The sequence below is a fragment of the Petaurus breviceps genome, unplaced genomic scaffold (genome assembly GCF_028583685.1).
Source record: "Petaurus breviceps papuanus isolate PSGF00001 unplaced genomic scaffold, PetGlider_PUasm1.0 76, whole genome shotgun sequence".
NCBI classification, from domain to species: Eukaryota; Metazoa; Chordata; class Mammalia; order Diprotodontia; family Petauridae; genus Petaurus; species Petaurus breviceps.
Window position 1 is genome coordinate 55,641,594 of NW_027186473.1, and position 19,403 is coordinate 55,660,996.

General features: G+C 39.7%; 1 protein-coding gene across 5 annotated transcripts in view; it reads right to left on the reverse strand.

Moving 5' to 3' along the window:
* SH3D19 (SH3 domain containing 19) overlaps window positions 1-19,403 on the reverse strand; it is a 209,807-nt gene that overhangs the window by 44,308 nt on the left and 146,096 nt on the right. For all 5 annotated transcript variants that reach the window (XM_069105507.1, XM_069105506.1, XM_069105509.1 and 2 more), the window contains one exon: window positions 5,472-5,579. In XM_069105507.1, the coding sequence (XP_068961608.1) occupies window positions 5,472-5,579 (108 nt within the window). The remainder of the gene's footprint in view (window positions 1-5,471; window positions 5,580-19,403) is intronic.

Consider the following 19,403-nt stretch of genomic DNA (forward strand, 5'->3'; position numbering starts at 1 on the left):
CAGACAGCTAAACATAAAATGTCAAATGTGTATTGTCAGTAACAATTAACATTCAAGAACACTATGTTGAACAGATATTTGACACCTTCTCCCAAACTGGACATCTAATATAATACCTGGAGGTTTCCAATACTAATTATTCACATCAATGCATTGAACAAACAGTAATATTGGCGCAGCTAGGTGGCGCAGTGAATAGAGCAACGGCACTGGTGACAGGAGGATCTAAGTTCAAAGCTGGCCTCAGACACTACTATCTGCATGACCCTCAGCAAGTCACTTAACCCCAATTTCCCTGGCTTGCCTCCTCCAAAAAGACAAAAAAACAGCCCAGTAATGTCAACACCCAACTTCATGAGTCATGTTGCAATCCCTTCATGATTTGATAGATACAATGGGATGTGGTACAGTGGACAAAGCTGGGTATTTGGAGCCAAAGGATTGGAATTTAAATCCCATCTCTTCTACTCGTGACTTTGGGCGAGTTCCTTTAACACTGTGGACCTCAGTTTCCTCATATATAAAATTAGGGGGTTGGATCAGGTGGTTTCTAATGTTTAACTCCAAGTACATGGTTTTATAATTCTTCAATATGTTGCTGCTGTTAACTTGTACAGGGTTTCCAAATGTATCCAGGCTGAATTTTGAATGAGCCACACAGTGGGTGGGTCACCAGGTTCATATTGGAAGCCTATATAGTTTGGTAGGATGTCAGAGTTCTTGCTCAATTGGCATGACCATTCCAGAACCCAGTCACCATCACACCCTAAGGAGAATATATACTGGAGAATATAGAAAGAAACAGATAAGAATTAGATGAGGGCTGAAAAGCCACTTTCACTTTTCTTCAAGAGATTATTCCTTGCTTCCACTTCATATGAAAAAATTCAAAACAGGTGGATAATTTACTTGATGCTTCCTGTCTGACCCATTAGACAGGAAGGCACTTCTCCTCCCACTCCCCCAAAGGAAGATAATATCAAGGTCAGTGACTATGAAGAAAATGCTTCAGGGAAGGCCAGAGGCTTCCTAAGCTGAGAAGTAGCATTGTTCAGTAAGTTAAACCATAATAATATTAGACTACTCACTAACATGATAGCTGTCCTGATGCCAAAACCAAATCATTCTTCTCCTTGGCCTTTGTAGGATGATAGATTTAGAGGGGGAAGGCTTATCTAGTCCAATCACCTTATTTAACAGATGAGGAAATGTAGAAAAGCAAAATTACTTGCTCAGGGTCACCCACATATAAAAACACAAGCAGGGATTTGAACCCAGGTCCCAGGACTCGAAATCTACCGCTCCTTCTCCGGAACCACATTCCTTAAACAGAAAGGATGGTAGACATCTAAACTTGTATCATGTAAATGGTAGCACTGTTGCAAGGAAACATAAAAAAGCCAGAGAGTAGCAATACAGAGGTGACAGCTTGCTGGCTGGCAAGACTTCTTTCTGTCTTCCCGATACTTCCCATCACTGGCCTCAAAGCATCATAAAGCTTTTCCTTTACTCTCCTTGGTCCTGCCAAACTCTATCCACTTGTGGAACTTGAGAACTTCATTCCTTCCTCACCCTCGAGCCCAGAGACTCTAGGAGATGGACTTTATAACCATAGCACCAAGAAGTACTAGGGACTAGCTGTTTATATGACTAGAAATAATAGTTTGAAAACCGGGGGAAGGGGGAGCTACATTCTGTTCTCTTCTATTCTAATCTGCACCACAGAGTGTATGTGGCCATGAGCACTCTGGTGCTTTCTGTTATTTTTAATGTTGTTCTTACTATTATTGCTGTTACTATTTTTATTAGTTCATCCTCAGAAAGTTCTTTGAAATGATTCAGGGTCCTTATTACTATTTTACATTTCGGGAAAATTCAGGATCCAAAAGCAACTTTATTAGGCAGACACAGGCTGTAGATGTTTCTCTACTTTGACCTGTGACCACAACAATGGGGTCCAAGGAAGTAGACTGTAACCCTCCATGCCTGCCCATCCTTTGCAACTCTTATCCACATCCTCTCATAAATCCTTTCCAGGGCTTTTCCAATATGCTAAAAAGCTTCCTCCAGATCTTGTGTCATTGCACGGATAGCAGCATGTCACTCTTCATCCATTAATTCTCATTCTTGTCATGTAACTGGCCCATCTGTTTTGCCTTTTTTGCCCAGTTCTTGACTGACAACGAGTTGGTCTGTTGGCACCCATCATGCATTTCTCCATTGCTACTAGGGTAACTCATGTTTGAGGGTTATATCGTATGTCATCAACTATATCATATTTTGTCTGCAAATATCTAGAATACAAGTATCAAGATAAAACAAACAAAACTTCAAGCTTATCATAACAAGAAATACAAATGGTTATTATACAGACACTGGGATATAGGAATCCATCTTGTCCTACTAGAAGGATGGGGGACGATATAAGAGAGAGCAGACTGAGGGAAAGGGTATTCAGTAGGCTCACTATCTTGGGGTAGGGGGTAGGGGAGAGACGGGAAGAAAATTTGTAACTCAAAATCTTGTGGAAATGAATGTTGAAAACTAAGAATAAATAAATAAAAGATTAATTAATAAAAATAATGGGTATTATTAGTGGGTACTCTGGGCTACATCCCACTATGTCCCAACGATAGATAACAGCACCAAGGCTGGAGGGAGTGGTTTTAAACAGAGGAATAAGGAGTTGGTTCAGGAGAACACCAAGGCACTGACTGTTCTGTGTTGTTTCTATAGGTGTGACAGGAAGGCATATGATGGAAGCTTTAAGGAGCTGGAAGAATTCAGTCCACTGCTGGTTCCGACGGACTGGCTGTCTCAGTGGAGCCTCATGAGAGTTTCAGTTGCTTGTGGAGAATGAGTCAGACCCCAGTAAATCTCCAGAGTTTGGGAAGGGTATGGTAAACTGTTTGGAAGCCTTGGAATTTTTCCCTGGCATAGAGTGTTCCTCTATGTGTGTCGTCTAGTAAAACAACCATAGACCAAGAGAGCTATGTCTATCTTCTCTCTGGGTGTCCTGGGGGTTATGGCTATGCTTGGTAACTTCCCATTGACTAGGGGAGAGGGTAGACTGCTGGTATGTGTTATAAGGAGGAGATCTTCTTAAATGAAGCACTTGAGGTCATTTCTCCTGCCTCAGGGTATGGTTAAGAGCTCCAAACATAAGGAGAGAGCTCTCAAGCATTTGGTTTGTTGGATACTTTCTCTAACTCATTCTCTAAATCTTTCTTTTCTCCTGGTCCCTCACCTTCTAATAGCAAAACATCAACATATTACAACCCACACCTTCATTTTGAATAGTGCTTTTTCTTGAAAAATAAAAACAACTAAATTAAAAGGGTAGCTTGGGGGAGTCAGAAGAAAGCCCTATCAACTTCAACTCTGGAGATAAGGGGACATTCTAGTCATGAGAGCATTAAGTAAGACAAAGCTCTGAGTAGGTGTTCAAGAGGGCTTAAAAGGTAGAGAGGGACCAGGGACACAAAGAAAGTATGGCAGGTATAGACTGGCTGAAGAGATCACAGAGAAAAGCAGTGGAGGTGTTACTGCTTTAAGGAGAAGTTAGAGATGGTGGAGATGGTTTGGGATCATCCCCATTTCAAGGATATCTAAGGTATACCCCTAGTACACAAACATTTTATTATCATTCTACCATGGGCATAAGCACTCCAGGGCCAGAAGTCTATCCACTGGGCCGGGAATCAGGAAGACTCATCTTCATGAATTCAAATTGGGACTCAGATACTTCCTAGCTGTGTGACCCTGGGCAAATCACTTAACCCTGTTTGCCTTAGTTTCCTCATCTCTAAAATGAGCTGGAGAAGGAAATGGCAAACCACTCCAGTATTTCCACCAAGAAAACTGCAAATGGGGTCATGAAGAGTCAGACATGACTGAAACACAAGTCAGTCACCTCATTGAATAATTGCTGAACTTTCACTGTTGTGGAACCAATCTACTGTTTCTTGATTGATCCATTTAAGGAGGAGATCACATCTGATAAAGGCATAACAGATGCAGACATAGTTGTTTACATATTTAAAAAACCTAATCATGTATGTTGTTTGATTGATGGGGAATGTGTCAAAACCTCTCTCTTTCACTTTTATTAAAACTTAACAGAGCTCATAGGAGATTTATTAGTTATGATAATGAAAAAATAAAGAATTGCTGCAAATCTCTATTAAAATGCAGGCTTTTGGGGAGGCCAGTTAGCACAGCGAATAAGAGCACCGGCCCCAGTGTCAGGATGACCTGGGGATCGAATCCCGGGCTCAGACACTTAGCACCCACCCAGAAACACCTGGCCATGTAACCTTGAGCAAGTTACTTAACCCCAATTGCTTAGGGGCGGCCAGGTGGCTCAGCAAGTAAGAGCACCGGCCCCAGAGTCAGGATGACCTGGGGATCAAATACGGGCTCACATACTTAGCACCACACCCAGAAATAACTGGCCATGTAACCTTGAGCAAGTTACTTAACCCCGATTGCTTAAAAAAAAAAAAAGCAGGCTTTTATATTAATGTACTTTAAAGTTCTTAATTCTACTGTTTCTTATGGTACCTACAGCCAAATCTTGGTTATGAACTTTTCCATTCATTAATTTCAATATTTTTCCCTTTTAATGAGATCTTTATTATAGATTCCAGAAAAACAAAAACAATAAGATTACTTTTCTTTTTAGAGTCTTTCTCTCCTTTTCAAATAAATGCTTCAGTGTAGGTTGGATTTATCAAGAAATAAAATGGCCAAAAGACAGGGAAAAGGAAGGAAGAGCTGTGGACTTTTTAAATAAACAAACTGTATAATAAGATGTGAAATATTTTTTAGTTCACCAGGTTGAAGTTGCACACCAAGGCAGAATAATGGTGAGAAGGCTGGCCCTGGATTCAAGTCCTATAGGCTGTGTGATCTTGTGCATACCACTTAATTTCTCAGGGCTTTAGGGAGCTAAAACTATATAAACTGCAGTCAAGCTGCTTATCCAAAGAGGAAAATGTCCATACTAGGAGTTCCCTACACTGATGAACTCACAGGCCCTTATTTTTCTTTTAAATTGAGAATATGTTTATGATGCTCCTATAACAATTTTTTTGAAGAAAAAAAAAAGCTATGAAAAAAATAACAGAATTTTTAGGAACCTCCTAGGAATATTATAGGAGTAAGATTTGGAAGAGTTTTTAGAGGCACCTATCCCAAGCTTCTGTTTTATAGTTGAAGAAACCAAGACCTCTGTAACCTCTCAGAAGTAATCCAGTCCAACCACTACCTAAGGCATAAACACTCTAATTTCAAGAGCTACTTTGTACTTTTTTTAAAAAAGGAAAAAAAGAATTATTTTATATCTTGATTGGTGGTAAAATGAGAGGCAGGTAATGAATGTGTGAGTGTGACAGAGTGGCTTCTTGCTACAAATTCCCCTCAGAAGAATGGAAGAGGAGCAAAGCAAAAGAAGAAGGTGGAGAGCTTACATTTCCCCGGTTTGGCTGGGATCCGGATAACAGTGGGCTTTCGCGTGGGCGCTGGTTGGACAACTCGTTCCTTTGGTGGTTCGGCTTTTGTGGGGAGCTGGAAGGGATCTAACAAAAAACACAATTTACTTTGCATGTTTTAGTTAAAACAGGCCTCAAACAAAAACCTCATTCATAATTAAGGAGTTATATTTTTCATGCCCCAGGGAAAGCTATTCATGGATAAACACAATCTCAGTTTGCATGGACGAAAAACAAAGTTGGAGCTCACGAAAGAAAATAACTCAGTTCACAGTAAATAATTCATACATTTTTTTTCCCTTTCTACGATGAGAGGAAAGATCCAAGATTGTAAGAGCTTGAATTGTGTACCAGATGCCTTCCAGGGCCATTCAGTCAATTAGCAAGTGCCCCTCTGGAACCTAGTGGTAAGTGACTCTAAAAACATTACTCTGTACTCCAAGCAGATACTGTCACTCAATAACAAGGCTCAGTAATTTCTAGAATCTTAGTGAAAGAAAATGGAAAGGTTTTCCAATATAGAACAGGGCTAAGAGATACCACTGCAAAAACTCACACTTGGCAGATCGGAGAACTCCATAGCATCCCCCTTCCTCCTCACTCTCCTTTTCCATTCTAGTCTACTTCTCCCAAACCCAAATGATTTAAAAAGAACTGACTGAAAGTGGAGAACAATTTGAAAAGAGGGCATATCCAGTCCCTAGATGTCTACAAAATAAATTTAAACAGATGCTAATATAAAATGAAAATGAAAGGGAAGGCAGTATGCACAGTGGAAAAAGCAATGGATTTAGAGTCAGAGAATCTCAGTTGGAATTCTAGGTAGGCGACATACAATCTGTACCACCTTAGGCACATCATCAAACCTGTGTGGGTTTCCTTATCTGTAAAATGAGAGAGACAGACTAGGTGGTCTATAAGAGCTCTTCCAGCATTGAGACACATAGCGAGTCTCACGACGTATCTTTAGTGTACGTTTAAGCATCATGGAATGCTGAAGCTAGGATGCGGCCTTGAAGTTAATCTAATAATCCACAATTCATTTTATAAATAAGGAAACTGAGGCTCAGAGTCATTAGCACCTAGTACTAGAACCAACTGAACTTTGCTGATGAGGAAAAACAGGATTGAGAATATATTCAGGGACTAATTGATCAATAAATTTTTATTAAAAAGGCGACCACTGTCTAAATTGCATCAGGACTTTGGGGATATTCTTTATATTCAAAGTAAATACATTTGGGGGAGGTACAGGGAGCTTGGGGAGAGGACTGGGAAACCTCTCCTGTAGGGGGTGGCATGTGAAGAAAGGTTCATATTCCACAAAGAGGGAGGACATTCCAGGCATGGGATACAGTTTATGCAAAGACACAGAGCAGTATGAAGAATGTATGAAGAACAGTAAGTGGGTCAGTTTGGCTGGAATGTACAATACATGAATAGGCACAAGTATCACAAGGTAGGCTGACGGGCAGGCTTCAAATGGCAAACAGAGGCTTTCGTATTTTATCATAGTGGTAACAAGAATGCCCTGGAACTTTCCGGTGAGCCTTGAGCTTTTGGGAATGTAACTTTAGAATCTGTTTTGGAAGATGGACCAGGGACGGATGATGAAGTCTTCATTTATGGTGGTGTCTGTGTAAATGGAGGGAAGGGGACAGTCAGTCTCAACAAGACCTAGCAGCTGATGGGAATGTGAGGAGGTGGAGGAGCATCATGAGGTAAGCTTGACTCTGCAGTTCCAAAGTGAGGACACCAACTCAGAAAAGGGCTACTATTGTTATTTGGTCTCACGGAGGATATATGCAATAAAGAAAACAAATCTCTGCCTGATCTGACCGAGCGAGGTGAGATACAGCTTTCACTCCACCAGAAACAAGGCCAAACACCAGAGCGAAATACATCAAAACTTGTTTGTATGAACAGGACTCAATTATTTGTTACGAGCTTCTTTTTAAAAAACACCTCAAAAGGGGCGGCTAGGTGGCGCAGTGAATAGAGCACCGGCCCTGGAGTCAGGAAGACCTGAGTTCAAATCCGGCCTCAGACACTTAACACAAAAACTAGCCATGTGACCTTGGGCAAGTCACTTGACCCCAATTGCCCTCCAAAAAGCAAAAAAAACCAAAAACAAAAAAAACACCTCAAAAGCTTGAATCTTTGGGTGAAATTAGGAAGCACCATGGATGAAAAGCAAGACTCCAATGCCATTTGAGGTCACTGGTCAGTAGCAAATCCATAATTCCCTTCCAGCCAGCTTTCCCCAACTCCATTACTGCTTATAACTGTTCAAAATTCCTTGGGCTCCACAATCGCAGTCTGACTTCTTTCTCCTTTTTTTTTTTTTTTTTTGCTATTTGGAGGGCAGTTGGGATTAAGTGACTTGCCCAAAGTCACATGGCTAGTAAGTGTTAAGTGTCTGAGGCTGGATTTGAACTCAGATCCTCCTCACTCTAGGGCCAGTGCTCTATTCACTGTGCCACCTAGCCACCCCTGACTTCTTCTTCTTTAAAAGATCCCCTAAGCTACCTGGAACTTGACTTAACCACTACTAAATAAATAACTGTGAATCATCCGTGCTTTAAAAAGATACAATTCAGGGGCAGCTAGATGGGCGCATTGAATAGAGCACTGGCCCTGGAGTCAGGAGGACCCGAGTTCAAATCCAATGGAAATTTGAAGATCTTCCCTGCCTCTTAATAGACCTAGGAGAGTTTGAAGACCTCCCCTGCTTTGAAAGTAAACTCTGTCCCCTAACAGGCTGAATAATCCTGCTGTGAAGATAAACTCTGCCCCCTGATAGGCTGAATGTAGTCATATGGAGCCTGTGGTGGGAGGAGTTTGCTGAAGGGAAGCAGAGCCCACAGGAAGCTGGTCAGGGCTAGGTGGTGGGGGAGACAGTAAGGTTTGTGAATAAATATTGACCTTGTATTGGTTTGTGGGAATGCTGAAGGATGCTGCGGCTCTCAGTGTTATCATAGCTTCTGAAGATCTTTGGTACTATGATGGAACTGGCTTACTGGTTTTGGGATTGGGTTTTCTGGTGTCTAAATAAATGCTTCAGTTCTGTCCTCTACCTAGAGAACATTTTGCAATTGAACATCATGCGATATTTATAGTCACGGTTTTTAATCATGATTGTGGGTGCTGTAAATATTGATTGGTGCTATAGACACTTGATACACATATTAGCTGGGTGACCTTGGGCAAGTCACTTAATTCTAATTGCCTTTCCTTCCCCCCTCCAAAAAAATAAATACAATTTATTTGTGTCAATGCCAGCATGGGTGATGGGATGCCTAGCAGTCCTTGGAGAAATACGAGCTTTTTTTGCCACTATCAATGTTGCTATGATTTCATTGTTTTCCCTGCAGATCTTCGACCCTAACCTGGAAAATCATGATACAGTTTTGTGTTCCTTGCCCCTATTGACTTCACAGGAAACTTCCTGACTAGGCCACATATCAAGGTTGAGATGCCTGGCACAAGTTACCATCCATAGGAACAGTCAGGATGGGTTATGGTAATTCAAACACTACAATCACACAGACTTAGAGCTGGAAGAGGTCTAAGAGATCATCTTGCGTAAACCTGGCCATTTGAAGAAGGGCCAGATATATCCCAATCAAGTTAAAAGAATCTAATACCATAACTCTGAAAGAAGACTCATAAAAACATAATGTAATGGTAACTATGGCTTACCACTGGCTATGCAGTCGAAAGATGATGTGACATAGGGGTAAGAACCTTATACTTTAAGTCAGAGGAAAACATTCCAAATGCTGGCTTTTAACAATCACAAATTGTATCACATTGTGATCTCAGCCCTCAACTCTTTCATCTTACCACAGTCATAATATTGCAGTATGTATCATACATGGAGGAAAAGAAACCTTAAAATGCAACAGAAATGTGACTTATTATTTCTACCATCTAAGTTCCGGAAGGCCTGAATTCAACCTAAACTAGGAATCACTTTACTGTTTTGTTTACTAGATTTAGATAAGGTTCAGAGGAGTTCTCATATTTACACTCTGAGCAGTTATTCCCATTTGCTAATAACACGCAGTATCTTTGCAAGAAAACAGCCACCACTCAACACTCAACAACATGGTCCCTGCTCAAACAGAGATACAGGCAGCTAGGTGGCGCCATATACACAGAGCATTAGGCCTGGAGTCAGGAAGCCCTGAGTTCAAGTGTGACTGCAGACACTAGCTGTGATCCTGGGCAAATTACTTAACCTTTGTTTGTCTCTGTTTCTTCATCTGTAAAACATGAACAATAAAAACAACTACGTCCCAGAATTAAAAGAGATACCTTGGGGCGGCGAGGTGGCACAATGAACAGAGCACTGGCCCTGGAGTCAGGAGCACCTGAGTTCAAATTTGGCCTCAAACACCTAACACAAAAACTGTGTGACCTTGGGCAAGTCACTTAATCCCAACTGCCTTGCCCTCTCCCCTCCAAAAAGCAAAAAAAAAAAAAAAAGAGAGAGAGAGAGAGAGAGAGAGAGAGAGAGATATCTGTTTAGTACTTAGCATAGTGCCTGGAACATCTTAGACACTAAATTATCATTCCCTTCTTCTTTAGAGAAGACAGGTATCTTTTCTCCTTGGTAGATTTCATCTTACACATTATTGTAAAATAAATGCAATTTGTTTTTAGCTCTCTTTGATTATTTTTCTCGCAACACTGTCTACCTTCCCATTTTTTGCACTGTCATGCTACCTAAGAGTCTCTGGTACAGAGCCCTGCCAGGATAGGCAGCCCTCATTTTCAATATCTCTTCTACTTCCTCCCTCAACTCTTACCCATCCTACATCCCATTCCTTCAGGGCCATGTTCTCAGCTGGGAATGGGGCAACTAATTCAAGCTAAGAAGTTAAATCTGATAACGACTCTGTGTACTCTGCCTTAGGGAAAGTATTTGCATTTTTACAGCTGCCCTCAATACCATTAAAGCAAAGGATTGACCCAAAGGAGCAATATGGGAATTTAGGCCACCATGCTAAGACAATGGGGGTTTCTAGATGGGTACCCAAACATATACATGTTAAGTGATTTCAATTCTGCCTGTGTAAGGCTGGTACAACTTTCAGCAATTATCTGAAGGTTTTACAATCATTTTCCCCAAATTGGAAGGCTTTAACTGTATAGTGTAGTGGCAGTAGCTTGATTTTATAACTAAAAACCTGTTAGTTTTTAGTTACCTACCTTATTACCATGTGGGCCCTTAGTTGGTCTCTAATAATTTGCACTGAGGCCATGCACAGTTATTATGCGACATATCTTTTAGGAATGAGCATGTTTAATATGAATTTCCCATCTAAGTCCAGCCAGGCGAATGAGTCTTAGTGTTGCACCACTGCGGGCCTCCTGGCGGGAGTGGGCCTGTTTAATTATCTACCCCAGCTGTGCTCACTGAGCAAAGTGATTGCTACATCTGTTTTCCTGTCTGCATGGTACCCCTCAGTCTGCAATCAAGGCCAGAAACTCAGAATTACTGGGAAGAGAAAATAATACTCATTTGATAGGGAGGCCTATGTATCCCTGGTATTTTTCATGATGCTTATGGTACACAGATTCTGCTCTAATTGCTCTGTAGAAAGTTCATCTCAAACCTCTTTGCATGAGACAGGATTTTTTTTTCCCCATAGAAGAACTAAAGAACAAGCAAGATGTTTGGAGGCTTAATATTCCACAGCTCTGCTCGGCCTCTTGGACTGCTTACCTCCCCCCTCAGCTGCTATTCTACAGGAAGCCTTTTTTGATCCCTGAGGTGGTAGCGTTATTCTTGCCCTTAGGATTACTTTATGCATATATAGCACTCATCTATCATTTTGTCCCCCCTCATATAGAACGTAAGTTCCTTGAGGGAAGGGACTTTTAAATTTTGATTTTTATCTCCCTTACTTAGTGCCTGGAACACAGTAGGTGTTTACTGAATTGAATCTTTCTTTTCACATTTGTTGAAAATGTTTATTCTCCTGCTTTTTTTCTAACATCACTTTCCATTTACTCTGTATATATCTAGTTATTTGGATATTTTCTCCTCCATTAGAATGTGTATTAGTCTAAAAAAGAGAAGACCAAGGTGGGAGGTGGGGGCAAGACATGATAGCTGTCTTTATTTGAAAGGCTGTCATGCAAAAAAGGCATTAGACTTTAGTCCTACTTGGCCCCAAAGGATATAGCTAGGAGAAATGAGTGGAGACAGCAGAGAGGCAGATTTGGGCTTGACATAAGAAAAAATTTCCTACTATTGAGTTATCTCAAAGTGGAATGGGCTGGCTTGGGAAGTAATGGATCCATCTGGACTTGAGGTCTTTTAGCAGCATTTGAGATGATCACACTTCCCTGTCCAGGGGATGGGTTCATACAAAGGCTTCTGAGTGGTGAGAGCAGAGAAAGCCTGGGTGGGACCAATGAGAGAAGAGGGAAAGCTTTGTGTCATGCTAGGGCTAGAGAGAGCTGCTGGTTCAGTTATCAGAGGGAGGAATGCTTTGACAGCAAGATACCACCTCTGCCCTTTTGTATTATTGTATTATTACTCTTTAAAAAATTCATCTTCACATAATACGTTTAGTCTACATATATGCCATCACTTCAGTTTCAAAAGAGGAAAATGGGTACAGTACACCGGGAAAAAATGACTCGGTGTGACCCTCAACTCTGTTAATTACTACCTGTGTGACAATAGGCAATTAATTTCTTCTCTCCACCTTAGTTTCTTCACTTATAAAATGATGATGGGGTTGAAACAGATGCCTTTTCAGCTCTATACTCATAATCCTATGAAAGGCATCTTGGAAATCATCTGAAATGTATAATTACAGATAATAATAATAGAATAGCACTTTAAAGTTTTCAAAATACTTTGCACGTGTTATCTCATTTGATCTTTACAACATCCCCAAAGTAGGTGACATTATCCCCATCCCATTTAATGGATGTGGAAACTAAGGCACAGAGTGATTAAGTGACTTGCTTATGGTTATACAGCTAGTAAATGTCTGAGACAGGATCTGAAGTCAGGTCTTCCTGATTCTAACCACTATGCCACCTAGAGAGGGAAGACATTGGAGGTCTCTTCTAATTTTGAGACTCTTTCTATTCCACGGTCTTAAAAAAATTCTCTTAATTATAGCAATTATAATTTATTTTATGGAAGCGTTGTGGTAAAATATCCTGCCAATACCTCTGAGAATTTAAGTACCTGATAATAAACACTATATGCTATCAATAACTATATGATTGTTCGAAATTACCAATAAGAGGAATGCAAATTTAAAGACCTCTAAGGTTCAACTAACACCTATCAAATTAGTAAAGATGATAAAAGGTAGAAATTACCAGTGTTGGAGGTTATGTGGGAAGACTGTTAGAAGAGCTGCAGGAAACAATTTGGAATTGAGAAGTCAGTAATATATTCATTGCTTTTGATCCAGAGATGTCCCTGGGCATACACTCTAAGGAAGTTCAAAATGGAAAGAAAAGTCTCACAGTACCAAAATAGTCATAACAGTACTTTTTGTGGCAGTCAAAAAATCTTAGAAACAAAATGAAGGTCCATTAGTTGGGGAAGGGGGGAACAAACAATGGGATAATACTGCTCTATGAGAAGTAAATATGAGGCATTTAAAGAAACATGAGAAGACTGAACTGATGAAGAGTGAAGTATGCAGAACCAACAATGACTACAATAATATGAACAAAAAGAACACTGAACACAAGAGGGAAACTAAGTAATTATAATGGTCAATCTAACTCCCAGAGAACAGATTGTGAAATGCACTTCCTGCCTTTCACAGAGAGGTGAGGGCTTATAGGCACAGAAGGTTATGTCCTGAGACCTAGACATTGTATTAGTTGGCTTTGATCATTTTTTCATTTTAAAAGGGAAGAGCCATTAACTTGAAGGAGTATATCCAGAAATACTGTGATGTAAGAACAAAAGTCAGCAATAAAACATTTTTAAAAATAAAAAGCATATGGAACAAAAATCTACTAACATGCTACTAATATTCATGCTTAGCGCTCCCCTACACTTGTTTTTAACACAGATTGTCTGATCCTTCCTTCCAGAAAAAATTTATAAAGGGTCTCCAGGAGAGTCTCAGATCTGAGACTGTGAGAGCCCCTGGCCTTTCTTACCACATTTATTGAAAATAATTATTCTCTTTGTGCTTTCTCTCTGAGGTCACATTTTATCTTCTCTGTATATATCTTCCCATGTACATAGCTATTCCAATATTTTCTCTGCCATTAGAATGTAAGCCCCATGAGAGCTATGATTGTTTTTTTTCTTTTCTTTGTATTCTTACCACTTAGCAATAACCATTTAATAAGTGCTTATGATGTACTGCCTGACATAGTAAGCTTTTAATAAATGCTTAATCGACAACTGACTGCCTCTTCCTCTTCGTTTCACATCAACATATCAGTTGCAACCTGAACCCAAGCTTGTTTTCTTTCCTAGATCCAAACTATTCATTATTACTAAGTTTAAGACAAGTACTGTTGATGAGCTCGTTTTCCACCCATTATCTGTCTTGACTGATATTCTTGCCATCTCATAATTAGTTCTGCCCTCCCTAGTTTTGTTTCTCTCCCTTTTTGATCTATTTGACGGCAGAAATTGGCTGCTAACCTATTATGCTGGTTTGGGTAATGTGGATGACAGAAAATGCATGCTTATGTTTTGGCAACTTTGTATGACTGGTAAAGGTATGAAGGGAAACTGCTAATATTTCTCAACTTCATTACATTAACCTGGAAGGCATTCCACAGACAAAAAACTGAATCCAACACTAAATTGTCTGTTTTATGAGGTTTTCTTTAATAATATTCTAATCGTGGCTATGTTTTTGTAGTTTTAATATTTCCTGATGTCTCTTCTTCTGAGAATAATAAGACCACATCACTTTAGGAGAAACTCATTAACTCTTCTCTATTTAGGATAGAGGAAGAAAGAAAGGAAGGAAAGATACTTCTGAGTTCATGTTCTCCCTGGCCTCTTCTAGTGTCTAACACACTGTAAGCTCCTTAAGGACAAAATATTTTTGTTTCGTCTTTATATGTATTTTTGTTTTGACTTTACACGAACACTTTATATGTCACACACACACTAGGTGTTTGTTGAACACAGGGAAAACTAGTAGTTTTAACACTTCATTGCAAATACTAGAAAAATGTACATAGTATAATTTTAAAAATCATAGCTCCTAAGTTGTTTCTTTTATTGATGATGTGTTCTTATTCATCCATACTCTCAATGTATACCCTTGATCTCTCAAATCGCTTCAGTTTGAGATCTAATATGCTGTGATACCTTGGGACCAGAGGCATCCACTGCTACACAGACCACTGGGGTTGGCGGTGCAGCCTAGGTTTTCTTTGTGGAAAATTCAATAGAGAAAGGTCTGAGTTTGGAGTCAAGAAGTTCAAGGGTTCAAATGCTGCTTCTGATATACACTAGCTATGTGATTTTGAGATGGGCAATTCCCCATGCCTTATCTAGGAAGTAAATGACTCATTTGACTGGGCAGTTCCCATACCAGGAATTCTCCAAGGTGACCAAGTCACAGATATTTTGACTAGCCTGAATCTTGTCATTTTGTCTCATGCAGCTATGATTATAAAGTAAAGGGACACATTCTATAAGCAGCATATGGACATGAAAACATTGAGCTCATCACTTGGAGAGTTCATTGCATTTTCTCTCATCTTCCTAATTAGGTACTTATTCAGAGTCTAATGATACAATAAAATACCCACTTAGCAGCTCAGACATACATATGTAATTCAAGTAAAAAAAGAATGTGAAGCAGTGTAATGGCATGTGAAGAGGGCTAGATTGCAAGTCAGAGAACCTGGGTTCAGATCTGGCTTTGCCACTTTCTACCTGTGTCACCCTGTCAAGTCCCTTAACCTTTGACTCAGTTGACTCATCTGTAAAAGGAAGGATTGGACAGGCACATAGTAGATGCCTAATAAATGCTTTTGAACTTGACTAGATAACCTCCAAGATTCCTTTTAGCTCTAAATCTATAATCCTATGAATGTAAAATATGTCCTTGGTTCTTATATACACCCTCTCCAAAATGGCATCCTTCATTTTCTCCTCTGCTTTCAACTAACATCTCTACCCAAGTAACTTGCAAAATTTTATCTCCAGGCCTGGATTCTTTTTGAGTTCCAGACTCATATATCAAACTGCCTATTGGGTATTTCTCCATGGATATTCCACTAGTTCTTCAAACAACATGTCTCAAACAGAGCTGATCATCTTTCCCCTTAAACCTCTTCCTCCTTCTACTTCCCTATTTCTGTCAGGGGAACCATTCACCCACTCTGCTAGGTTTGAAATCTTGACTCTCCCCTTTCCTTCACCTGTTACCTCAAGCAGCTACCAAGTCCTGTTGATTCTAATTCTTTAACATTTCCCACATTCATCCCATCTTCTCTATTCTTATTGCTTCTCTCCTAGTACTGGTCCCCATCACTTTGATTACTAAAGTTTGTTATTAAGATTATTAAAGATAGCTGTCTAATAAATATTCCTACCTTTACTTCCTTCCTCTCAATCCACTCTGTTGAGGGCCAAGTCCAAGACTGGTGAATAAGTGAACTGATCTGCTCAGTTAGTCCTTTTTATCTATAGACTGGCCCTACAAGTCAGGTTCACATAACATTTAGCCATCACGCCATTTGCTCATTGCTGTCCATATAACTTCTTTAGCCAAATTGGTCTATTCTCAGGGGCGGCCAGGTAGCGCAGTCAGTAAGGGCAATGGCCCCAGAGTCAGGATGACCTGGGATTGAATCCAGGCTCAGATACTTAGCACCACACCCAGAAATAACTGGTCGTGTAACCTTGAGCAAGTTACTTAACCCGAATTGCTTAAAAAAAAATTGGCCTATTGTCTGCCTTTTTAACATACCTCAGCTATCTTACCACCATACCTTTGCTATGGCTGTTCCCAAAGCCCAGAATTTCCTCCTTTGTCTTCTTTACCTGTTGATTTCCTACCCATCTTTTAAAATGTCAGATTAAATGTCATTATTTTTCCATATCCCAGCTATTGGTAATGATTTTCTTTCCTTTAACCTTACACAGTGATTTAATGCATACCTATACAATACTTTACAGAGATCAAATGGTTATTTCATTGTTATAAGGAGCTCCTGGTAAGCTATTTCCCTCTCCCAATGTATATCAGTATCTGTTCTTCAATTTACAGTCTTAAAGAGTAGCTTGAGAGCACTGAGGTAGTCATCTGTCCAGGATCATCCATGATATATATCAGAGTTAGCACTTGAACCCAGGTCTTCTGATTCTGAGGCTAGTCTTCTGTCCACCAGAGCTTGCTAACCCGTTACTAATATAATCTATTTATCATCTACTATAGTTATTTGCATTTGTGTCTTACTAAACAATAATCTCCATGAAGATAATGTGTTCTCTAAATTCTGCATTTCTTTGCAGAGTAGACACTAAAATGTTTTTTAATTTTAAGAATGTCCTCCCTGGCCTTCTAGTCCTTAAATGAAAGAATAGATAGGAAGGGGGGCGGGTAGGTGGCTCAGTAAATAGAGTACCGACCCTGGAGTCAGGAGAACCTGAATTCAAATCCGGCCTTAGACACTTAACATTTACTAGCCATGTGACCTTGGGCAAGTCACTTGACCCGAATTGCCCTGCATTTCCCCCCTCCAAAAAGGAAAAAAAAAGATAGGAAGATTCAAATCTCTTATTTGAGGTACAGCTCTTCTATCAACAACCCTGCTGAGTTGTCTCTAGATTGCTATGTATATTTGGTTATTATAAGTAGGCAACTAGGTGGCACAGTACATAGAGCACTGGGCTTGGAATCAGGAAGACTCATCTTCATGAATTCAAATTTGAACTCAGACACTTGTTATAACTTACTAGTTACATGACCCTGGGCAAGTCACTTAACCCTGTTTGCCTCGGTTTCCTCATCTGTAAAAATCAGCTGGAGAAGGAAATGGCAAACCACTCTGGTATCTTTGTCAAGAAAACCTCAAATTACATCATGAAGAGTTGGACACAACAGAAATGCCTGAACAATAACAACATCAATTATAAGTAGATTCATGTACAATGGTATATTGTACTACAAAAACACAGGCAAATAACATGATTCTTACTAGGCAAAGAGGAAGATATAATCATCAGGAGAGACATAAAATGGAGGCAGTCCTAAAGGGCCTCAGACAAAAAAACAAAGATTTCAAAGATGGTATAGTGTATACTATTCCAGCTTAAAGGCAGTGAGTGAATGGGGAGAACAGAAAAAGCTCTTTTAAAAATCATAATTAAAGCCAACCATAGGCTTGAACATATACTAGATTCCATTTTGTCTTTTCAAAGCCCTTTCAATGTGTACTGACAGGGCCAGATTTGATGAAATATATTTTCTCAAGGAAATTTATCTCCAATTATCTCTTGGATTAATTTCAGTCATTTTCAAAGGAGAATCCATCACCATTTTTTCCCTTGGCAAGAAATTTCAGTGAAAAACAATGTTGTCTCCAAATTTCTTTTTTATTTCTTGGAAATCTCTCTTTTTTCTTTCAAGGTCATTTTTTTTCCCCCAGAAGTATTGTATTACCACAGGCTACAGCTGTGAAGATATAAAAATTAATCATAGCATCATCAATCTGAAACTACACAGGATCTTAGACGTTATCTAGCTTGACCATCTTATTTTACAGATGAGGAAACTGAGGCCAAAAGAAGCTATGTTACTTGCCTAGCATCACACAGGGGAAAAACAGTGTCGAGACTCAAACTCAGATCTTCCGACTTCAAGTTCAGCACTCTTCCCATTTTACCAAAGCTGAACATCAAACCATACAATACCTAACACACTGATCTATAGTTTCAAGAACTGGTAGAAACACAGGCATATTTCCTTCTATGTTCTAAGTAATTCATTTTACAAAATTAAGTCAGGCACAGATTCCTTTCATATAACAAAACTTTGAAGTTAAAGAATGAGCAAGCTAAAATATGTCATGGGTAGATAGTGACAGTTGTACCTTCCTCTATCAAATAATGTAAACATTAGATGAAAGGTGGATTGGGATTTCTTGGAGGAACAAAAGTGGAGTCAGCACATCCTCAGAAATGGAAGAAGCTACTGTGGTCAAGCCATGAGGAATGGAGGTAGTAGAAACAAGAATGGGCTTCAAGTCACCTTCTCAACCCCTTGCATGATCAAAGTATACTATTTAGTTTTCTGTGGGAAGATTATTTCATTGTTATTTTAATTTAATTCAGGGCCAGACCAGCAGCTTCATCAATGTAAGGAATTCCCAATATAGAATATGCTTCTACTTATGAAGGTTAGCAGTTATTCTGACATTTAAAGTCATAAGAGAATTGGTTAGGGCACTGAAACAGCAAAGTGGTGCCACAGCGGATAAAGTGCTGGGCCTGGAGTCAGGATGACTCATCTTCCTAAGATGAAATCTGGCCTCTGACACTTACTAGCTGTGTGACCCTGGGCAAGTCACTTAACTTTGTTGGCTTCAGTTTCCTCATCTGTCAAATGATCTGAAGAAGGAAATGGAGTCCCAAAGAGTCGGACACAAATGAAATGACTGAACAACAATGACAACACAAAAGAAAACCACCCAAATTAGAGAAGTCCCTCAGCTCCTCTTTCTTCTTCCCTTGTTGAGTCAGCAGGTTCTACCAAAAAGGCCAAATCCCTTCCTGGGCTGCTTCAAAGACTGTGAAAGATGTGACTTGGCCCATATCATTAACAAAAGAACTTGTGTGACCCTGGGCACCTTGCATTTTCCCTCTGGGCCTCATTTTTCTTATCTGTAAAATAAAGGCACTGGACTAGATTTTATCTCTAAAATACTAGGATT